This window comes from Cynocephalus volans, chromosome 11 (assembly GCF_027409185.1).
Source record: "Cynocephalus volans isolate mCynVol1 chromosome 11, mCynVol1.pri, whole genome shotgun sequence".
Classification (NCBI taxonomy): Eukaryota; Metazoa; Chordata; class Mammalia; order Dermoptera; family Cynocephalidae; genus Cynocephalus; species Cynocephalus volans.
Genome location: NC_084470.1, coordinates 6,239,059 through 6,256,447, shown reverse-complemented (window position 1 = coordinate 6,256,447; position 17,389 = coordinate 6,239,059). Strand labels below are relative to the sequence as shown.

Below are 17,389 nucleotides of genomic sequence, written 5' to 3'. Positions count from 1 at the left end.
GGGGGTTCCTTTTAAATATGTCTACCTATTTGTGATGGACAAACCAACAGGAACTATCAAACCACTGTGTAATTTACTTATACAACCTATCTCTCATAGGAGACATATTTGGCCTAGCATTTTTCATAGCTCTAGTACAGTCTTGCAAAGTACCCTAGGATTTCACTGATCCACATCTAAAGGTGCCTAAAAAACACCTATGCTTCCTATCTTGTCACATGAATCCATGCAAGTCCCAGACTTTCAAAAGCAGTGATGTTTATCAAAAACAGCATTTTGCCTCATGGAAACATAGGCAGCATCTGGTAGTAAAGAGGGCAACAAGATGTGACTTAACCAGAACTGCATGAAAACTAGAGTGATTTCATCATTCTGCTTTGCAATAGAGTTATTTCCAGAAATTAACTGATTGAAAAGCAGAAAATAACTATGTTAAAATTTTACTAACTCAGAAAAGGCTGAAAGTTGGATTTAACAGTTTATTATGATTTATAAGTGTCATTTTAAAAACACCAGTTGATTAAACCATGTAGAAATAAGTATGCAAAAAGTCTGCAAAACAACTATACTTTAAACATGTTTAAGTAGATAGACGATCTGAAATTTCAGTCATTCAGTCACTTGATTACTACGCTATGGCAGCCAAGTAATCCTTCACTTCAGTAGGAGTAAGCCTCCGAAATCCAGCCTCATTGCAGATTCCAACTTCTATGTTATCCTCTGTCATTTGCCCTTCAAAGCTTTCCTATTGAGGAAGAAGGAAAAAGGTCAATTTTCCAAGCAGTTAATTATAATAGCAATTTAAATCCTGTTGTTAAATGCTGAACTAACCTTTAGGGTTAAGATGGCTGTATGAATGGCATCTTCAAGCTCCAGATCTTCATTATATCTAAAGCATTTTTTAAAAAACAATGACTTATGACTTATTGACATTCTTTATGACTATTTAAATACAATGATAACAGCAGCATATGATTTTTTTTTAAATCTAAAACACTCTTAAAAATATTAAATCACACATTAATACTTTTGGTCATTGAGATAGCTGTCCCTGGATAAGATATTGACAATTACTTGGTGCCCAATTCCCAGCATCATGAAAAGAGCGTAACTCTAAAATGACTTTATTTTAGGAAACTTCTTAAACATAAATACTTTAATATAATCAAGATATGGAGGCAATATAATTATAGTCAAATATAAATCAGAAAATCAGACCTTTGTTAAAATACCTTGTTTGTTCTTGCTATATGTTACAACGTGGGAAATGTTTAGAAGATTCAATGAAGAAAAGGAAAAGAAAAGTGCTTTAAGATCCTAAGATTATTAAGCTTACCATTTAATCCCAGGCCAAAAATTTTTAATAACCTTATGTGAAAAATGTACTGAAAAGGTACATCTGTTAGTTAAAGTCAATTACAAAATTCTCCCGTTTAAAAGTCAGACATTTTTGGAGCATTACAAAAACACTGAGTCTAGAATACAGATGGAAATAAATGAGAGCAGGTTATTGCTCTCAGGCACTGACAGCAGATTTTTTTACATAGTTCTCCACTCTTTATCAAGCACTTACATCACACAGTTAATCTACCTTCAACACAGATATTTGGTTTCACATTTTTTTTTACTGTCATAATGTAAACTATCATTAAATCATTTAAAAATGTTTCTTCCCAAATTTTTTTACTTCAAATCCAAAGTTTTTTTTTCTTTTGAAATAGTAGGAAAAATGAAGTAAAAAAAAAAAAATTTAGGAAACAACCATAAGAATGTAGAAAGAGAAACCCTTATGAAATAAATATAACCATTTAATATATTAAAGGCTAGGAAGCTAAAATAGCTGTTTCTTTTATATGTCATTATTATTTAAATACAGAATACAACAAATTTGTTTAGACCCATGATATTCATTATTTGAAGAGCACTGAAAACTAAAACGTCAGTTTGCTAATCAATCTAGTTACCTTTTTTCCAGGAAAGTTTTCCCATTCACATAGTTCTTTCCCATTGCTGTGGCTTTCCAGGCAAAGTAAGCTCCCTAATCAGGAAGGGAAGAAAAAGAGAACCATATTTTAAAACTATTGTAATATAATTATATTACCCTGCCATTTATTTTTTAGTTCTATACTGTTCTCTAATTTCTAAGGTCACAGAATATTCACTGGAATGGAATAGAAAAGGTCACAGTATAGGTTATTTTTTTAAAAGGTCAGAAGAATGGAGAACAACGAGGCCTGAAGAAACTTTTGGAGGTTGTGGGAGGTTTGGTGTCTTGATACTGGTGTCCTCAGGTATTTAACATATATTAAAACTCATCAAATTGATGATGATGAGTTGTTGATGCTTTTTCTTTTTCTTTTCTGGCGGCTGGCCAGTACAGGGATCCGAACCCTTGACCTTGGTGTTATAACACCTCGCTGTAAGCAACTGAGCTAACCGGCCAGCCCAATAATATAACTTATTGTACAGAAATTATGTAAAAAAAGCCAGTTAAAAGAAACTGAGGTAAACTGAAAGTAAAAAATCAAGAGTAACACTTTAGCTTAATAAAGGGACCTAAAAATCGCTCACATAAATGTGAAAAATGGTGATCCACTCATCATCACCAAATGAATTTAAAAGATAACAGCTTTTCATGAAAATATTCAAAGACTTTGATATTCTGTAATCTAATGTGAAATGAAAGCAGAAGGAATATATCATTTATAACATGGCCTCAACTGTTGAAAAACATACATATGCATATAGACAAAATACTGAAACAAATATATTTTGAATGAAACAACTGCCTTTTAATGACAAGGAAAAATAGGGCAAAAGATGAAACCAGGATTTCAGAGATAGTGGCTTCTGCTAACCACTGGAAAGAAAGGCAAGAAAGCCTTGTCATTTAGCTTCAGAAGGTCAAGGATGGAGTAACAACACTATCAAAGATCTGGAAATACTTTTACAATTCAAGCAGCAAACAACCTCAATGTTTTTCCTTTGCCTTCTCAGTTTATAAGGTTAGAGCATAAGGTTTGCATTGAGGGAACATGCAATTATCTAACAATCCATAACCTATAAAAGATCAGTTTCTAATCTTGATTTTTTTCTTAAGATTCTAATAAATAGGACAGATGTAGAGTAGTTTTATGCTCTATCAACACTTTCTACTCAAAAACCAATCTCTGCTTCAGAGCAAACAATTCACCCAAGATATTAGTTACACAATTACTTTGCAAAACACTGAATTCAAGATGTTAAATCTGTTTTTGCTGAAGAGTCACACTCAAGTCAACCCCAAGGTTTATTAAACTGATGAAAAAATTACAACACTGTCCTCCAGATCCATATCATTAATTACAGTATTTTCCAAAATGAAAGAATTCTATAGATTTAAAGAAATTTGATAGAAATCATTTCAACAAATCATTCAAGTATGCATTAATAAACATGACAGAAGAACAGAGGGCAGAACTAAAATAGCTTATCAGAAGACTGAATTATCAAGATTTTAAGGGTGCAAACAAATATGCACTACTTCATTTTCTAAAGCCCAAATGAGAAAAAGAAAAGTTTTTATGGCTTCTATTTTTATCTATTAGATATTCAAAGAGCACTTTAAACAAACCCCTCAAATACATCTGATGATACTTACAGATGGATCTGACTGAAATAAATATGGTCGTCCCTCATTCCAACCACAGATAAGTAAAGAAACTCCAAATGGACGAACACCACTGCAGAAAAGAAAATGAAAATTACTTGGTATCCTCATGGTGTTGATGTCATCCTCAAGTAAGAATTTATCAATATTCTCAAGTAAAGCAATTTATCTTGTAAGTTCCTTAAAAAGCATTTAACACCTTTCTGACTGAATCAATTCAAAAATAATTCCCTTTATGGTAGTGAGAAACAGGAGTAAGACAATTTTGGATTAAATGTAGTGAGACCTAAAGACACTGAGGTTAGTAAGTGTGGAGTAACATTTAGCATCCTTACAAAATGACAACTTTCAACTAATGCAGCATTTTCCACTGGGTTTACATATCAACAACAACTTTACGCTATCTTATCCACACCCAAACTTAAGAACATTGGAATTAATGAATACAAATGTGGCAAAGAGCTACTGCTCTCATCATGTGTTTACAATCATTTCTGGTTGGAAAGATAAATTTGGAAGTAGCAACGATTGTCTGCCCATAAAGAAGTGTTTTAGTCACTGGTAAAAGGACTTTGTATATCTAGAAGCTGCTTTCTGCTGTTATTTGAAGAAGAAAACATACACACTTTTTACTTAAGAAAATATTCCAGATCCAGTTAAGATCAGAAACATTCATCAGATGGTTTTCTCCATTTGTTTAGCAAACACAGGACTAGTAAATCCCCCTCTATTCATACATTTACTCCTTTAAAATGACTCTTTTTTTTTTTTTTTGTAATTCATGACACACTTCAAGTAACAAAAGTGACTCACCCTGACTGGGTGTACTCTTGCATCACAGAAGCTACTCTCTGCACCAGCTGAGCTGTGGGAATGGGTTCTTGGTAAACAAGGTAGTACTGCTGAGCTAGTTTTCGAGCTCTGTGTACAAGCACTCTAACGAACAAGGAAGAAATAAGATTTAATAAAAATTAAGAAGCTCTATTACGTAAAGACTCATTCTCCTTCTATAGGCATATGTCTACGGCGTAAATTTAACATGTCTCTCTTTAATAGTAGCTATTAGCTCAAGGCCAGTCTTATTCTTACATCTGAATCTAGCTGATATAAAATAAAATATTAGAGTATCACAGAGGGTCTGAATGAGAGGAGACAGAGAAGAACAAGGCAAAAGGAAGAAACTTACAGACTAGGGCACCATTCGGCTAAAAAGTAACAGATTTCATGTATAAGATGAGAGCTTTCTCCCTCCACATCTTCTTTAAGATTGTCCCCTTACTCAAGAACAGCCACCCTGTCTTTTTATGTCTCCTACCAAGACACACATACAGGTACACATGAACACATAATTCTTCACATATTTTTCTCACTCTGCCTCAGTCTCTTCCGTAGACTGCCTTAATCTCTTTGACTGCACTTCAGAGATAAAGAAACAGTAAAAAACTATAACTGTATCTTCTGAAATGTCAAAAGATATTAAGAATATACCATATAACAATCAAACATATTAGCAAGACAAACAGGATTTATCTTTACCTACTCACACAGTACTGATCTGAAATATGCACATTCCCCCTCTGTACGACACACACGCCTGTCCCTCTGCTTATTGCACCAGTGGCAGCACACTGCAGTATTCCCTCTGTTCAGTGGAAACAGGATCCACTGTGGGGAAGCCTCATCACATTCCAGGGACCTTGCTGCTTTTTCTGACTAATTAAAGTGAAATTTTGTTCTACCTATTTTCCTCTACAAAATCACGAGTAATAAAGTAATACTCTGTAAATGAAAAGCACAGAATGCCGTCAATCTCTTTCAACTTGCTGGTATCCTGATTTAACAGTATTATTCTCTCTTTTCCTGTGAAATATAAAGAGAGTGATTATATGAGTATCTGGATCCTGGCTGATTGCCACATTCAGTAGCTTCAGAGGCCTTTGAGAATTTTGTCCTTTTGCTAAGAACAGAAATAAAGGTAATGAGGTTAACTCTGGATAATGATACTTTTAAAAATAGTTTATTATTATTATAAAATGTATTGCTTTTATCATCTTTAAATTGTATTAGAGAACACCAAAGCCTTCAAATCCAGTCCTTGGATAGTAGAAGAGAGATAGCGATCAGAAATAAGAGGAGTAGGGCCGAGCCCGTGGCGCACTCGGGAGAGCGCGGCGCTGGGAGCGCGGCGACGCTCCCGCCGTGGGTTCGGATCCTATATAGGAATGGCCAGTGCACTCACTGGCTGAGTACCGGTCACGAAAAAGACAAAAAAAAAAAAAAAAAAAAAAAAAAGAAATAAGAGGAGTAAGTACTACATCTATCTCCTCTTTCACAACTAAGTAGTGTAAGGTTATTCTCCTTAAAGTAACCCACACAGGCAAACTAAAATCAGCTGTCAGTGAGGCTGCTGTTACTGAACAAAGCACAAAAGAAAGGAGTTGGGAGATTAAAAGAAAACATCCCTTGATTTTTCTCCTCAAATTATAGATTACGTTGAATTCATGAGATGGGAAGAAAAACTATACATAGTAAAAGCACCTGTAATCTGGGCCCATGCCACTATACACCAGACCTATATGCTTGGTGATTGGTTCCACTTTGTGTACACTTCGCTCATCATACAGAATGGACTTCTGTTTCTTCTCAGTTGCCAATACCACACCATTTGCAGCTTAAAAAGAAAAAAAACAAAAGACCTGGATGTTTAATCATTTAAAGACTCTATTTCAACAGCTTTCTAATTATGAATGCATTAAATTCAAAACCCTTTGTTATTTCCTCTAATTTATAAAACATTTTCTTCTAGATTCCTCTGTCAAAATTACCTAAGAAATGGTAAATCAATTTTTCCCTCATTGGTCATTTATACTGCACTAAAAAAAAATCCCTACAGCTAAAGGATGAACACAACCTTTCTTAAAGTACTCTAGGATACCTGAGAGTTTACATGTTTTAAAATAATGGATTTCTGCCTTCTTGGTCAACTGTGGTATAGACTTGTTTTGAAGGGTACTAGGTTATGAAACAATTATAATATCTTTAGATTATGTTTTATACTTAACTTTTTGTAAATTATAGCAAGGATAAAAACTTCCAGACAGCACTGAAATAATCAGTGGAAAAAGAAAAGAAAACTCAGTTTTCTGAATGGGAAAGCCTATTTGTGGGTTATCACAACTAACAGATAAAAGTGCTATGTTTACTTTAGAAAAATATTTTAATCACTTCCATAGGCTTATTGCTATTTTCTTTAAACTTCTAAACACTGTAAATTAACAAAAAGAACTGTTAAAAATTATGCTGCCACAGATATTTATTTATAAATAAATTACTAATTAACTCCCCAAAATTAGGATAATTATTAGCAGGCATCTGAAATGAATGAAGCATTTAATTACCTTTAATTCCCACTGAAGGGGCTCCTCCAGCTACAGCAGCCAAAGCATATTCAATTTGGACAAGTTTACCAGACGGGCTTAAAAAGAAACAGTTATTTGTTAAGTTCACATATTCTCAAATATTTATTGAAGAAACATCTCTGAGAGAGAATAGATATACAGGTCAAACCCCGTCAATCAAACCCCAGGGAATGGCTGGCCTTTGAAATCTAGCATGAAGCTGTACAGAAAATAAATTTACAAGACAATCTGAACATAGTCATAATGAAGCACTAATTTCTCTTTCCTCTGTTTTTTGTCTGCTTCTTAAAGCAGCATCACTACTCTTTTCACCACTTATCAACCTTGTGACTTTGGCCAAGTCACTTAAGATTTCTGTGTCTGTTTTCTCATCTGTAAAATGAGTGTAACAGTACTACAGTAGTTAATTATTTCAAGGGATGTAATGATGATCATTAAATAAAGTGATGCCTATAAAAATTTCTGGCACAAAATTAGCAATAAGCAAACACTGAATAGAATATTATTAAGAACATACACATGTGTCTGTAAAAAATCAAACAGCAGCACATATTTCACATGGGGGTCATTTAGAAGTACACATGGTCTAAAATATAAGATCTAGATATCACTCACAACAAAATGTTATCTATATAATAAAAAATTACTTGTAGGAGACATTAGAAAGTTATGCTTAACAAACCTGGTTCCATGGATTTGGCAGCCAAGTACTAGTCCCAAACTGACCTTTTAGCCCATACTTTATTTCAATCTACTTGTTGAGTTAGAATCATCATAAATATCACAAACCAACCTTTTCTTATAAAGTCCTTGAATGAAAGTAATTTGTCCAAAGTAACACAGCATACCTCCAATCTTCTACTGAAAAGATAATCTTAGGTTTCAGCCCATTTGTTTCCTCTTCATACAAGTCCCTTTGGCACTGTCTCAACTCACACCATCCCACCTTGCTCCAGACATAAAGACTACTCTTAGACTTCAAAAACCCCTCTGACAAGCTAATCCCTCTCTCTGAAATGCATTTCTCTATTGCCCGGTGAACTTCCAAGCCATCCTTCTTTAGTAGAAATGTCATGTCCTCAGGGAAGCTGCTCTGACCTCTCATATTAGAATTACTCCTCATACACTCATGTCTACAGTGTCCAGTACTTCCTCTTAGACTAAGATTCATCATATTTGAATTTTTTTTACAGTATTTGTCTTCCTCAACAGAGTATAAGTTCCATTCTGTCAAGATTCCAACACATAATCTAGTAACAGGAATACACAATCATTTGGCTGACTGAAACACATCTACACCAAATTAAGGAACACAGGCAGCAGCTTAAGGACTCTCAACAAAATTAGCCAACTTGAGCAGAATAACACCAACCATCATTTAATTAAAAAATTAGGCTAAACTTTTTTTTTTCCTTTAATGGTCACTATCTCAATAATTATATCATGACTTTTTAAACCTATCTAGCTTTCAGTTATTGTTCAATACCTAGTTCAAATATCTCTGGGAAATACGGGCTTATGCAAACTTAACAGTTACCTTTTCTCTGCTCAGAGTCACCTTGTACATACTTTACCATTGCATCTTTCTGTGTGAAAGCTCACTAACCTATAAGCTTGCTGAGCAACCATCCTTGTATTCAGTAACACGGATGCCCAGTTCAAAGCATTGGCATCTCCACTTGGGATAATGAATAGCTTTCTAACTAGTTTTCTTCTTTCTTACCCTTACTTCCACCCTCACCTGGCATCACCTTTGTACCATGTCATTCCCATTTAAATCCTGTAATAACTTCTTGGTTCACTTAAAATAAAATAACAACTCCTTACTCTGGCCTTCAGTGCCCTGCATAATCGGCCCTCACCCACATTACCTCTTTACTCACTATACTCCAGCACACTGGCTTAATTTCAGTTCCTTTAAGCAAGCACTCAAGCTCCTTCCCAGCTTTCGGGCTTTCAAACAAGCTATTCGCTTTGTCCACAACTCTCCTTACTTCTAAATCTTCAAATACCTGGCTCCTTTTCATCTTCCAGTCTCAAAAATCACTCCCGAGCATGGGCCTTTCTTGACTACCCAATCTAAAGTTTTACCAATAGTTTAATTCTGATTACAGCACACTAGAAACAAATGTTTTATTTTTATCTAAAACAGAATTGATTAACATATATGGGGTGCAGGTATCCCTTTGACATGATGCTTTCCATTCGTCTCAGTACATACCGAGCAGGGAGACTGCTGGGTCATAGTAGTTCTATCTGTAGTTGTTTGAGAAACCTCCATACTTTTTTCCATAATGATGGGCTGCACTAACTTACAGTCCCTCCAACAATATATAAAGGTTTCCCGTTCTCTGCATCTTCACCAATATTTGTCATTTTCTTTTTGATAATGTCCGTCGACAGATGATTAGATAAAGAAAATGTGGTACATATACGCAATGAATACTCCTCAACCATACAAAAAAAAGTTTTACCACTTGTAGCAACGTGGATGAGTTTAGAGAAAATTATGTTAAGTGAAATAAACCAGGCACAGAAAGAGAAATACTGCATGTTCTCGCCAATATGTGGGAGCTAAAAAAAAAAAAAAAAAAAGAAAACAAAGCAATCAAACAAAAAATAAATTGAACTGTTAAAAGCAAAGAACTATGGTTACTAGAGGCAGGAAAGGGAAGAGAAGAAGGAAGTCAGAGGCTAATTAATGGACACAAAAGTACAGCGAGATAGGAAAAGTAAGCCCTACTGGTGTACAGTCAACCCAGAAATCTATAATCAGTAATGATTTACTACAGGTAACCAAACGACTAGAAGAGAGGAGATCAAATGTGCACATCACAAAGAAATGATTAAGTTTCGCAATGATGAATAGACTACTCTGAACAAATCAGCACACACTGTATACATGTATTGAGATATAACTCTGTACTCCATAAATATGTACAATCAATGTTTCAATAAAATCCTAAAAGTAAATAATTGAATCTATGACGTTAAAAAACAACTTTATTTTAATACATAAGTTTGTTATAAAAAGGTTGAGTCCCTGATGATATATGGTTGTATTATGTTTCAGGTCCACTAGGATTACACTTTCTTAAAGGCCCACATTTCCTTTGTTCACAAATATGAACAGTGACTACCCTGCACATATTATTCTCTATCACTGTATACGAGACCTTTCATCGCAGAACTAATTTAATTCAAAGTTTACAAAAAACAAAACAAAACAAAACAAAAAATCAATACATACCCTCACTTATTGAAAACTGACAAGAGGAAGGTGTTTGGGGATTTTAGGAAGACAACATAATGTAATGGAAAGTGTTTTTTGTTATCAGAAAAAAGTTTCGATGTCCACTCAGCTACTCATCGATGACCTTGGACTGTTAATTTGTCCAAGCTGTGGCTGGCTCATCCGTAAGACTGAGACAACACTCATCATACAAGGTCGTGGAAAGAGATGGAAGTTATAAAAAGCTGCACCTACGCACAAAGTCCTCAACAGCGCGGTCCCGTCCGCCTTCAGTCGCCAGACAGCGAGGACATCTGAACTAAACGGGCGTCACTGACCCTTAAGAAAACGGCCAAATCAGAATCCCTCCTTGGTTGATTTTTTTAATTCTTCGGTGATTACACTAGAAAGGACGGTTCACCTCAAATGCGTTTTGAAAAATACTTATTGTAGCCTTTTTCACTTTTTAGTCCTCATGCTTCTGATAGGAGCATTGAAGAAATCGAAAGAGAGAAGTTTCGAAAGACACTGGTGCCAAATGGAGACGGAGACTCCGACCTAACTGCAAAGCTGAGGCTTTCCAAGAAAAAGGGGCCCCACATACTCGACCAAGGCTCCAAGTTTCAGAAGCTCCACACCAGGCCCAGCCCGAAGCTCCAAGCTCGCCCGCACCCTGACCCGCCCGCGGCCCCCGGCCCCGCCGACGCCGCTCCCGGGGCCCCGCGCCGGCCGGCAAGTGACTTTGCAAAGCTGCATTTCTGCGTCCATACCCTACTGAGCCCTCCGGAAGCACCAAGCCAGAGGCCAGGACACAAGAAACGAAGTCGACGAGCTCCTGCCGCCTCGGCTACGCGGAGGGCCTTGGCGCCCCTTCCCTACCTGAAGGTGGTCAGCGAAAAGCTGTACCCGCGCTCCGCCATCTTCGCCCGGGGAGCCGACGCACGCCCGGACGCACGCGCACTGCGGCCGGCGCCTCTCCATTTCCCCGCCCCTCGCTTTCCCTTCTCTCTCTCTGATTGGAGGACAGTTCAAGCCATTCCGGGAATAGGGGGCGTTCCGGGAGCCGGGTTTGTCCGCCTCTGTACGTGTGTGTGCGCATGCTCGGAGCGGCGGGGAAGATGGCGTCGGCGGTGCTGGTGCTGGTGGTTGCGGCACGCCCGGCAGCCCAGGGACTGCTTCGAAACTGGTGGCAGCGATTGCGACGGCAGCTTCAGCGGAACCGGCCAGGCATTCCCGGTCCTCCGTGGGGTAGGTGAAGGAGGTCTCCGTACGCAGGGGGCCGAGCGAGGGCACTCAGGCATCGCCTGCTCCGCGTCCGCGCGTGGGGCCTTGGGCCGCGCGACCTTCCCTGACGCAGCGGCGGCCCTCGGCCTCTTCCACACGCACGAACGGTTCTCTGCCCGTCCCATCCGTGCGTGGAACGTAACCCACGCGGCTTGACTGTGTCAGAGGTCAACACAGCCAGGCATAGTTAAAGGCTGAACGGGTTTTTTTCCAGTGATTACTGGCAAGTGGAGAAAGAGGTGAACTTGGTTCCGATGTGTGCGGAGGTGATGTGAGCGTATCAAAGGGAGGATGAGGGAGGGGAGAGTGCAGGGCTCCGTAGAGTCAGAAAAACTCAGGCAGCTGTAGTACCCGGGTGGCCAGTGTGAGTGCGGCCAGGGCAGCCGTGTCTGTGAGCAGTAGTCTGAGTTGGGTGCTGGCCTCCCCAGAGAGCAGACAGAGGCCCGGGCCTTCCCCATGATCACATTTCAGAGGAATGGTCTCTGGTCTTTGACGCTTCTGAGTTGCTAGGGATACACCTTTAGAGTTGTAAGTCCTTGTTAGTAAATGCGCTAAGAAAGCGAGATCAGGGCCCTATCATCAGAGGTATGCTGGTTAGAATAGTACATTTTCCTGGTAGTGTTGAGCTTTCTCAGGCAGGACGTTAAGGAGTGCTGAGGTCATCCTGGGGACATGCCTTATGCTAGAGTTTGATCAAGTTTCTCAGTGCAGGGGTTTGGACACTTAGCATCAGAGCCCCCTCTCTAGATCCTCTTTATCTTTCCTTTGCGGTCCTCCCACCCTCTGATGCACAGCAAATGCAGTTTGCCCTCCTCTGTGGTGTTTGAGCGCTGTGCAGTTGAATTCTGATTCCTATGTTTCCTTCAGTAACTAATTTTAGCAGTACTTTTAGATGTGTTGAAAAGGAATATGAGTTGTTAAGTGTTAGCTTTGCGTACATTTAAGAGTTCTTAAAAGAAGAGATGCAAGTCTGAGGAATAGCAAGGAAAAGGTAAAGGAATCTTTTATAAGCAGTTTAGGAAAGCAAAAGTAGAACGTTGATGGTTGCATAAAATCATACACAGAAGTGGTGAGCTAGCTCTTTTCCTTAGAGAACAGACAGTAATCAATAGTAAATATTTAAAAGAACTAAGTGACTTAAGGCCTATCAGGTTATATAGTAAAGGAGCTAACTCAGTTTGAATATAACAAAAAAAGGCCTATAGACAATTTTCTCAGTGCAGTTCTGAAGTGCATTTAAGGAATTTCAGTCTAGTATTTACTTGTAAATTAATAAGTATTCCCCACCATGTAGCATGTGGACAGTTGAGTGATTTTTTTCTTTTTTTTGCTTGTTTTAAGTTAGGCATCTATCAGACTTTTATTTATGTTTACTACTAAACCCCTGACTCCTATATTCCATGAAGTGAGACACTGATAGAATTTCACTGATCTATTTAAGCAGGTTCCACTAAGAAAAAATCCTATTTGTATTCTTTAAAAATCTATTGAATATAACATTCTAAATTATCTTTATCTATATGTCTTTGTCTGTTGACATATCATTATCGATAAGGAGAATAATATCTACAAAGAGTCATTTAGAAGCTAGAAACCGATTGTATATCTCCATGTTTTATTTTATAGGACCAGCATTAGCAGTCCAGGGTCCAGCCGTATTCACAGAGCAAGCAAATGATACCAGTGGAAGCAAGGCAAATTCCAGCCTTTTGGATAGTATCTTTTGGATGGCAGCTCCCAAAAAGAGACGCAGCATTGAAGTTAACCGGTGTAGGAGAAGAAACCCTCAAAAGCTTATTAAAGTTAAGGTAATATGTTGATTTTTGTGGGTGTGCTTTACCTCAAGTCCACCATTAAATAGCTTCATGGTATGTTCATACAGCCTATGGATAAATTATTCTCAGATCTTAAATGTCCGCTTTGCTCTAACCTAATAAAATACAATATTCTCAGTATTTGTGTATACTGCCCTCTAGCCTAAATATTAGAAACACAGTCAAGGAAGGAGTTTGGAGATTGGACAGAGGACTAGGTTGTAATTTTGAACTACAAATGGGTAAACATCTTAACTATGGCAGAACCTAAAGTTAAAGTTAGAGGCAGTAGGTATATTGGATCTTGGATTTTACTAGTTCTTAAATACTTATTCTATTCTTTATAATGTGCAGTAAAATACTATGAAGGAAAATCCTGAGATAAGTAATAAAGATAGCTAAAATCTGTTAAGAGCCTATGATGTATCTCAGTGTGTTATATTATACCTTCACAATTGGATATGTAGTCCAATTTCTAGTATAGAGTATGGTGAGGCCAGTAATTTACAAGTTTCTTTGTTCCTTTCAGAAAATGTAATTTTTTTTTATTATCTACCTTACAAATGTGAGTATATTAATCTTATGAGTTGTTTGAAGCTTCTTTGATGTTTCTGTGCACTATTTTTTTTTTTGTATTCTTTCAAATCTACCATCAAAAGATGTTGAAAAGCCTTTTAGAGTTTATAATTATTTTTTTGTTAACATTGGATAGACATGTTTAAAAACTCAATAAATATGTAACATAGCAAGAGAGTTTTACATTAAGGAATAATCAGTGTTCATTTATAAAAGGAAAAATTATACAGTATACCAAACCTATGTTCTCTATAGGAATTTGAATTAACACTGATAAAGCAGAGAAAGCCAACTTATAATGTTCTTACTGTCTTGTTTTCCACAAGGTAGACTGAAAAAGACAATGCAAAGTCACTGTTTCTTGATGTCTTATTTAAGACACTGACTATATGGATCATTCCATTGTGCTGATGGATTCCTTATTAGATATTTAGTATTTGGAGTTAGGGGAAGTAGAGTGCCTTTTTACATAAATATGACTGCTGTGTTTAAGTAAAAATGTACCAGATTCAAAATTGGCAGACCTGAGTTCTAGTCCTAGTTTTTCTACTAAATCAAACTCAGTGTTACTAGTCCTCAGTTTCCCTATTAAAGTGAGATTGAGGGCTGGCCCTGTGGCTCACTCGGGAGAGTGCCGTGCTGGTTGCACTGAGGGTTTGGATCCTATATAGGGATGGCCGGTGTGCTCACTGGCTGAGCGTGGTGCAGGCAACACCGAGCCAGGGGTTACGATCCCTTTACCAGTCAAAAAAAAAAAGTGAAATTGAACTGGATGGTATATGCCCTCACGTAGCATGAACATTCTAGGTAAGTTAAAATCACTGATGGAATGATCCTGTTAGTGAGTATTTGTGTTATATTGCCTCTTGTTAAAATCTGTTTCTGTTTGTTGTTGTAAAGAACAATATAGATATTTGTCCTGAATGTGGTCACCTGAAACAGAAACACGTACTTTGCGGCTATTGCTATGAGAAGGTACGCAAGGAGACTGCAGAAATCAGACGACAGATAGGGAAACAAGAAGGGGGGCCTTTTAAGGCTCCCACCATAGAGACTATGGTGCTGTACACGGGAGAGACACCATCTGAACAGGATCAGGGAAAGAGGATCATTGAACGAGACAGGAAGCGACCATCCTGGTTTACCCAGAATTGACACCAATGATGTTTAAAGAAGATAACTTCACAGTAAAACGTTTCGCCTGAAAGAGAGGAAAATTCTTTGTTTTCATGTTGTTGCTGTGCTTCTTTTTAAATCATAAATGTAGTTTAAGCTATTCCTTCCTTATAAGCAGTTAGGTTTGTGTGGGATAATTTGAATATATCATGACTAAACTCTGAAAATGTTTGTTTATGCAAAGGCTCAATGGATTAATATATCTGTTTCTACCACACTGTAACGTTTTAAGTAAACATAAAATTTGCAGAATAATAATAAATCAAAAGATTTAAAATTCAAACCAAGAATTGTATGTTTTGGTTCTGGTTTTGTTTGCTAGTGGTTTTTCTTAAATAAAAATATTTAACCCAAATATTTTCATTTAAGTAACATGTGGAAATATACTATTATATGAATTCTTGGTATTTTTTTTTTTTAAGATGGTAGTCGTGGCAGTAAGAAAACATTTTGTTCTATTATTTTGTTTTAGCAAATTAAAATTGCCTTTGTAGATGATAGAAATAGTTTTTTACATTTTACATTAAAACAAAATGACATTCAGAATCCATTAGATATCTCTTGAGATTTGTATTCTGCAGTTTTGGGAGAGAGGTTTTTAGCAAAGAGATAAAAGCAAATTCCATGGTACACAGAAAATATGCTAAGAATACTGTCTTTGCATTTTCCCTCTAGTATATCTTTTTAGTTTATTTTACATTTTATCATATTTATCTCCTTATAGCAATAGCCTCTTTAAGTTTTAACTTCCTGCAGTTCATTTCTCATTTTCCTCTCCCTCTCTCACTTTTGTGTCCACCTTGAGCCCGAGTTTTGCTATTTTGTTTCCTACGTCATTGAAAATTTTTAAAAGTGAGAAAGCTTATTAAAACATATAGTGATTAGCACGTTAGGGAATTATATAGTTAAAGGGAAAATCAGGAGACAAAATAATATAAAGACTAGGGATGTATTTAAAACAAAATGGGGCTGGCTGGTTAGCTTACGTGGTGGAGTGTAATGCTGGAACTGCATCTACTCAGTATCGCCAGGTGACTAATAGGTTGCAAAGTGTACCTCTAGGTAACAAATTGTCCTTTCATATTATGAACTGAATGTGTTCCCTCAAAATTCATATGTTGAAATCCTAACCCCCAGTGTGATGGTATTAGGAAGTGGGGCATATTTAGGTCATGGGGACAGAGCCCTCATGATGGTATTAATGCTCTCATAGGAAGAGACACAAGAGCTTGTGTGCTTCTCTCTGCCATATGAGGATAAAAGAAGAAGGCCGTTTGCAAACCAAGAAGCAGGTCCTCTCCAGAACCAAATCTGCTGGCACCTTGATCTTGGACTTTCCAGCATCCAGCACTGTGAGAAGACTTGTTTAAGCCACCCAGTCTGTAGTAATTTATTTAGCAGCCCAAGGGGACACAGAAGGTTCTACGTGCAAGTGGACCTAGTGAGAGTATGGGCAGGGTCACTGTTTTCTGTTTTATATTCATGGACTGATAAACTGGTTATAAAATACATCTCCTAATTAGGCAATTTAGATAGCAAAACCAGGTGTCTAGTTCATGTCAGAAAGCACTGTCATAAAAGAGGAGTGCTTGTCAGTTTTCTAAGGGGTTGTCCCCTCAAAATTATCTTTATAATAATTTTATTACTTTTATACTTCCAGTTTTTCCTATCTCAGAAAAAAAGAGGATCATGAGTTTGAATTAAACCATTTATGTAACTGATTCATTCATGTTCTGAACATTAGAAGTTGACTCACTTGTCCCTACTCACCCCCTACATCAGGATGTTGAGACATTTTACTAGGCTATTTTGGAAGGAGTCATCCTGGACTCTGATATTCCACCTACTCTCCCTTTCACATACAATCTGTGAGCAAATCCACAAGTTTCATTGGTTTACTTTTTTTAAATTTATTTTTTAATTGACACTTATTGATTGTACATATTTATGGAGTACAGAGATATTTTAATACATGTATACAATGTGTGATCAAATCAGGGAGTTTGATATTTAAAGTATACTTAGAATCTGTCCATTTATCACCACCTGCACTGCTACCACCCCCATCAGAGCCTCCATCTTCTTGGCTACAATATTAAAGGGCTCCGCCAACTGGTCTCCCTGCTATCACTGTGGTCTTCTGTCTTCTGTTCTCAACACAGCAGCCAGAATCCTTTCAAAACAGGTCAGAGCACATCTCCCCTCTGTTCAAACTCCTTTATTCAAAATCTTAAATGAA

At 37.2% G+C, this 17,389-nt stretch overlaps 2 protein-coding genes across 2 annotated transcripts; one reads left to right on the top strand and one right to left on the bottom strand.

Annotated features, from left to right (window-relative positions):
• Positions 1-457: 457 nt before the first annotated feature.
• Positions 458-11,281, bottom strand: PSMA2 (proteasome 20S subunit alpha 2). Its single transcript, XM_063114877.1, has 8 exons — positions 11,180-11,281; positions 7,048-7,124; positions 6,188-6,320; positions 4,463-4,585; positions 3,641-3,722; positions 1,965-2,038; positions 832-889; positions 458-745 (listed from the first exon to the last, which is right to left on the bottom strand). Exons 1-8 carry the CDS (start codon positions 11,218-11,220, stop codon positions 629-631), a joined length of 705 nt encoding a protein of 234 aa, XP_062970947.1. The 5' UTR covers positions 11,221-11,281; the 3' UTR covers positions 458-628.
• Positions 10,570-15,433, top strand: MRPL32 (mitochondrial ribosomal protein L32). The gene is made up of 3 exons (XM_063114878.1): positions 10,570-11,548; positions 13,211-13,392; positions 14,875-15,433. The coding sequence occupies exons 1-3, from the start codon at positions 11,398-11,400 to the stop codon at positions 15,127-15,129; spliced, it is 588 nt and encodes a 195-aa protein (XP_062970948.1). The 5' UTR covers positions 10,570-11,397; the 3' UTR covers positions 15,130-15,433.
• Positions 15,434-17,389: the final 1,956 nt, after the last annotated feature.

What these genes read in the sequence shown, in the direction of transcription:
- PSMA2 (XM_063114877.1), bottom strand. Translation starts at nt 11,220, where the DNA reads ATGGCGGAGCGCGGGTACAGCTTTTCGCTGACCACCTTCAG. An exon ending in CAAGAGTACACCCAGTCAGG is followed by an intron (nt 3,723 to 4,462) that starts GTGAGTCACTTT and finishes TCTTTTCTGCAG; the next exon opens with TGGTGTTCGTCCATTTGGAG. An exon ending in AAAACTTTCCTGGAAAAAAG is followed by an intron (nt 890 to 1,964) that starts GTAACTAGATTG and finishes AAAATGCTTTAG; the next exon opens with ATATAATGAAGATCTGGAGC.
- MRPL32 (XM_063114878.1), top strand. Translation starts at nt 11,398, where the DNA reads ATGCTCGGAGCGGCGGGGAAGATGGCGTCGGCGGTGCTGGTGCTGGTG. An exon ending in CATTCCCGGTCCTCCGTGGG is followed by an intron (nt 11,549 to 13,210) that starts GTAGGTGAAGGA and finishes TTTATTTTATAG; the next exon opens with GACCAGCATTAGCAGTCCAG. An exon ending in AAAAGCTTATTAAAGTTAAG is followed by an intron (nt 13,393 to 14,874) that starts GTAATATGTTGA and finishes GTTGTTGTAAAG; the next exon opens with AACAATATAGATATTTGTCC.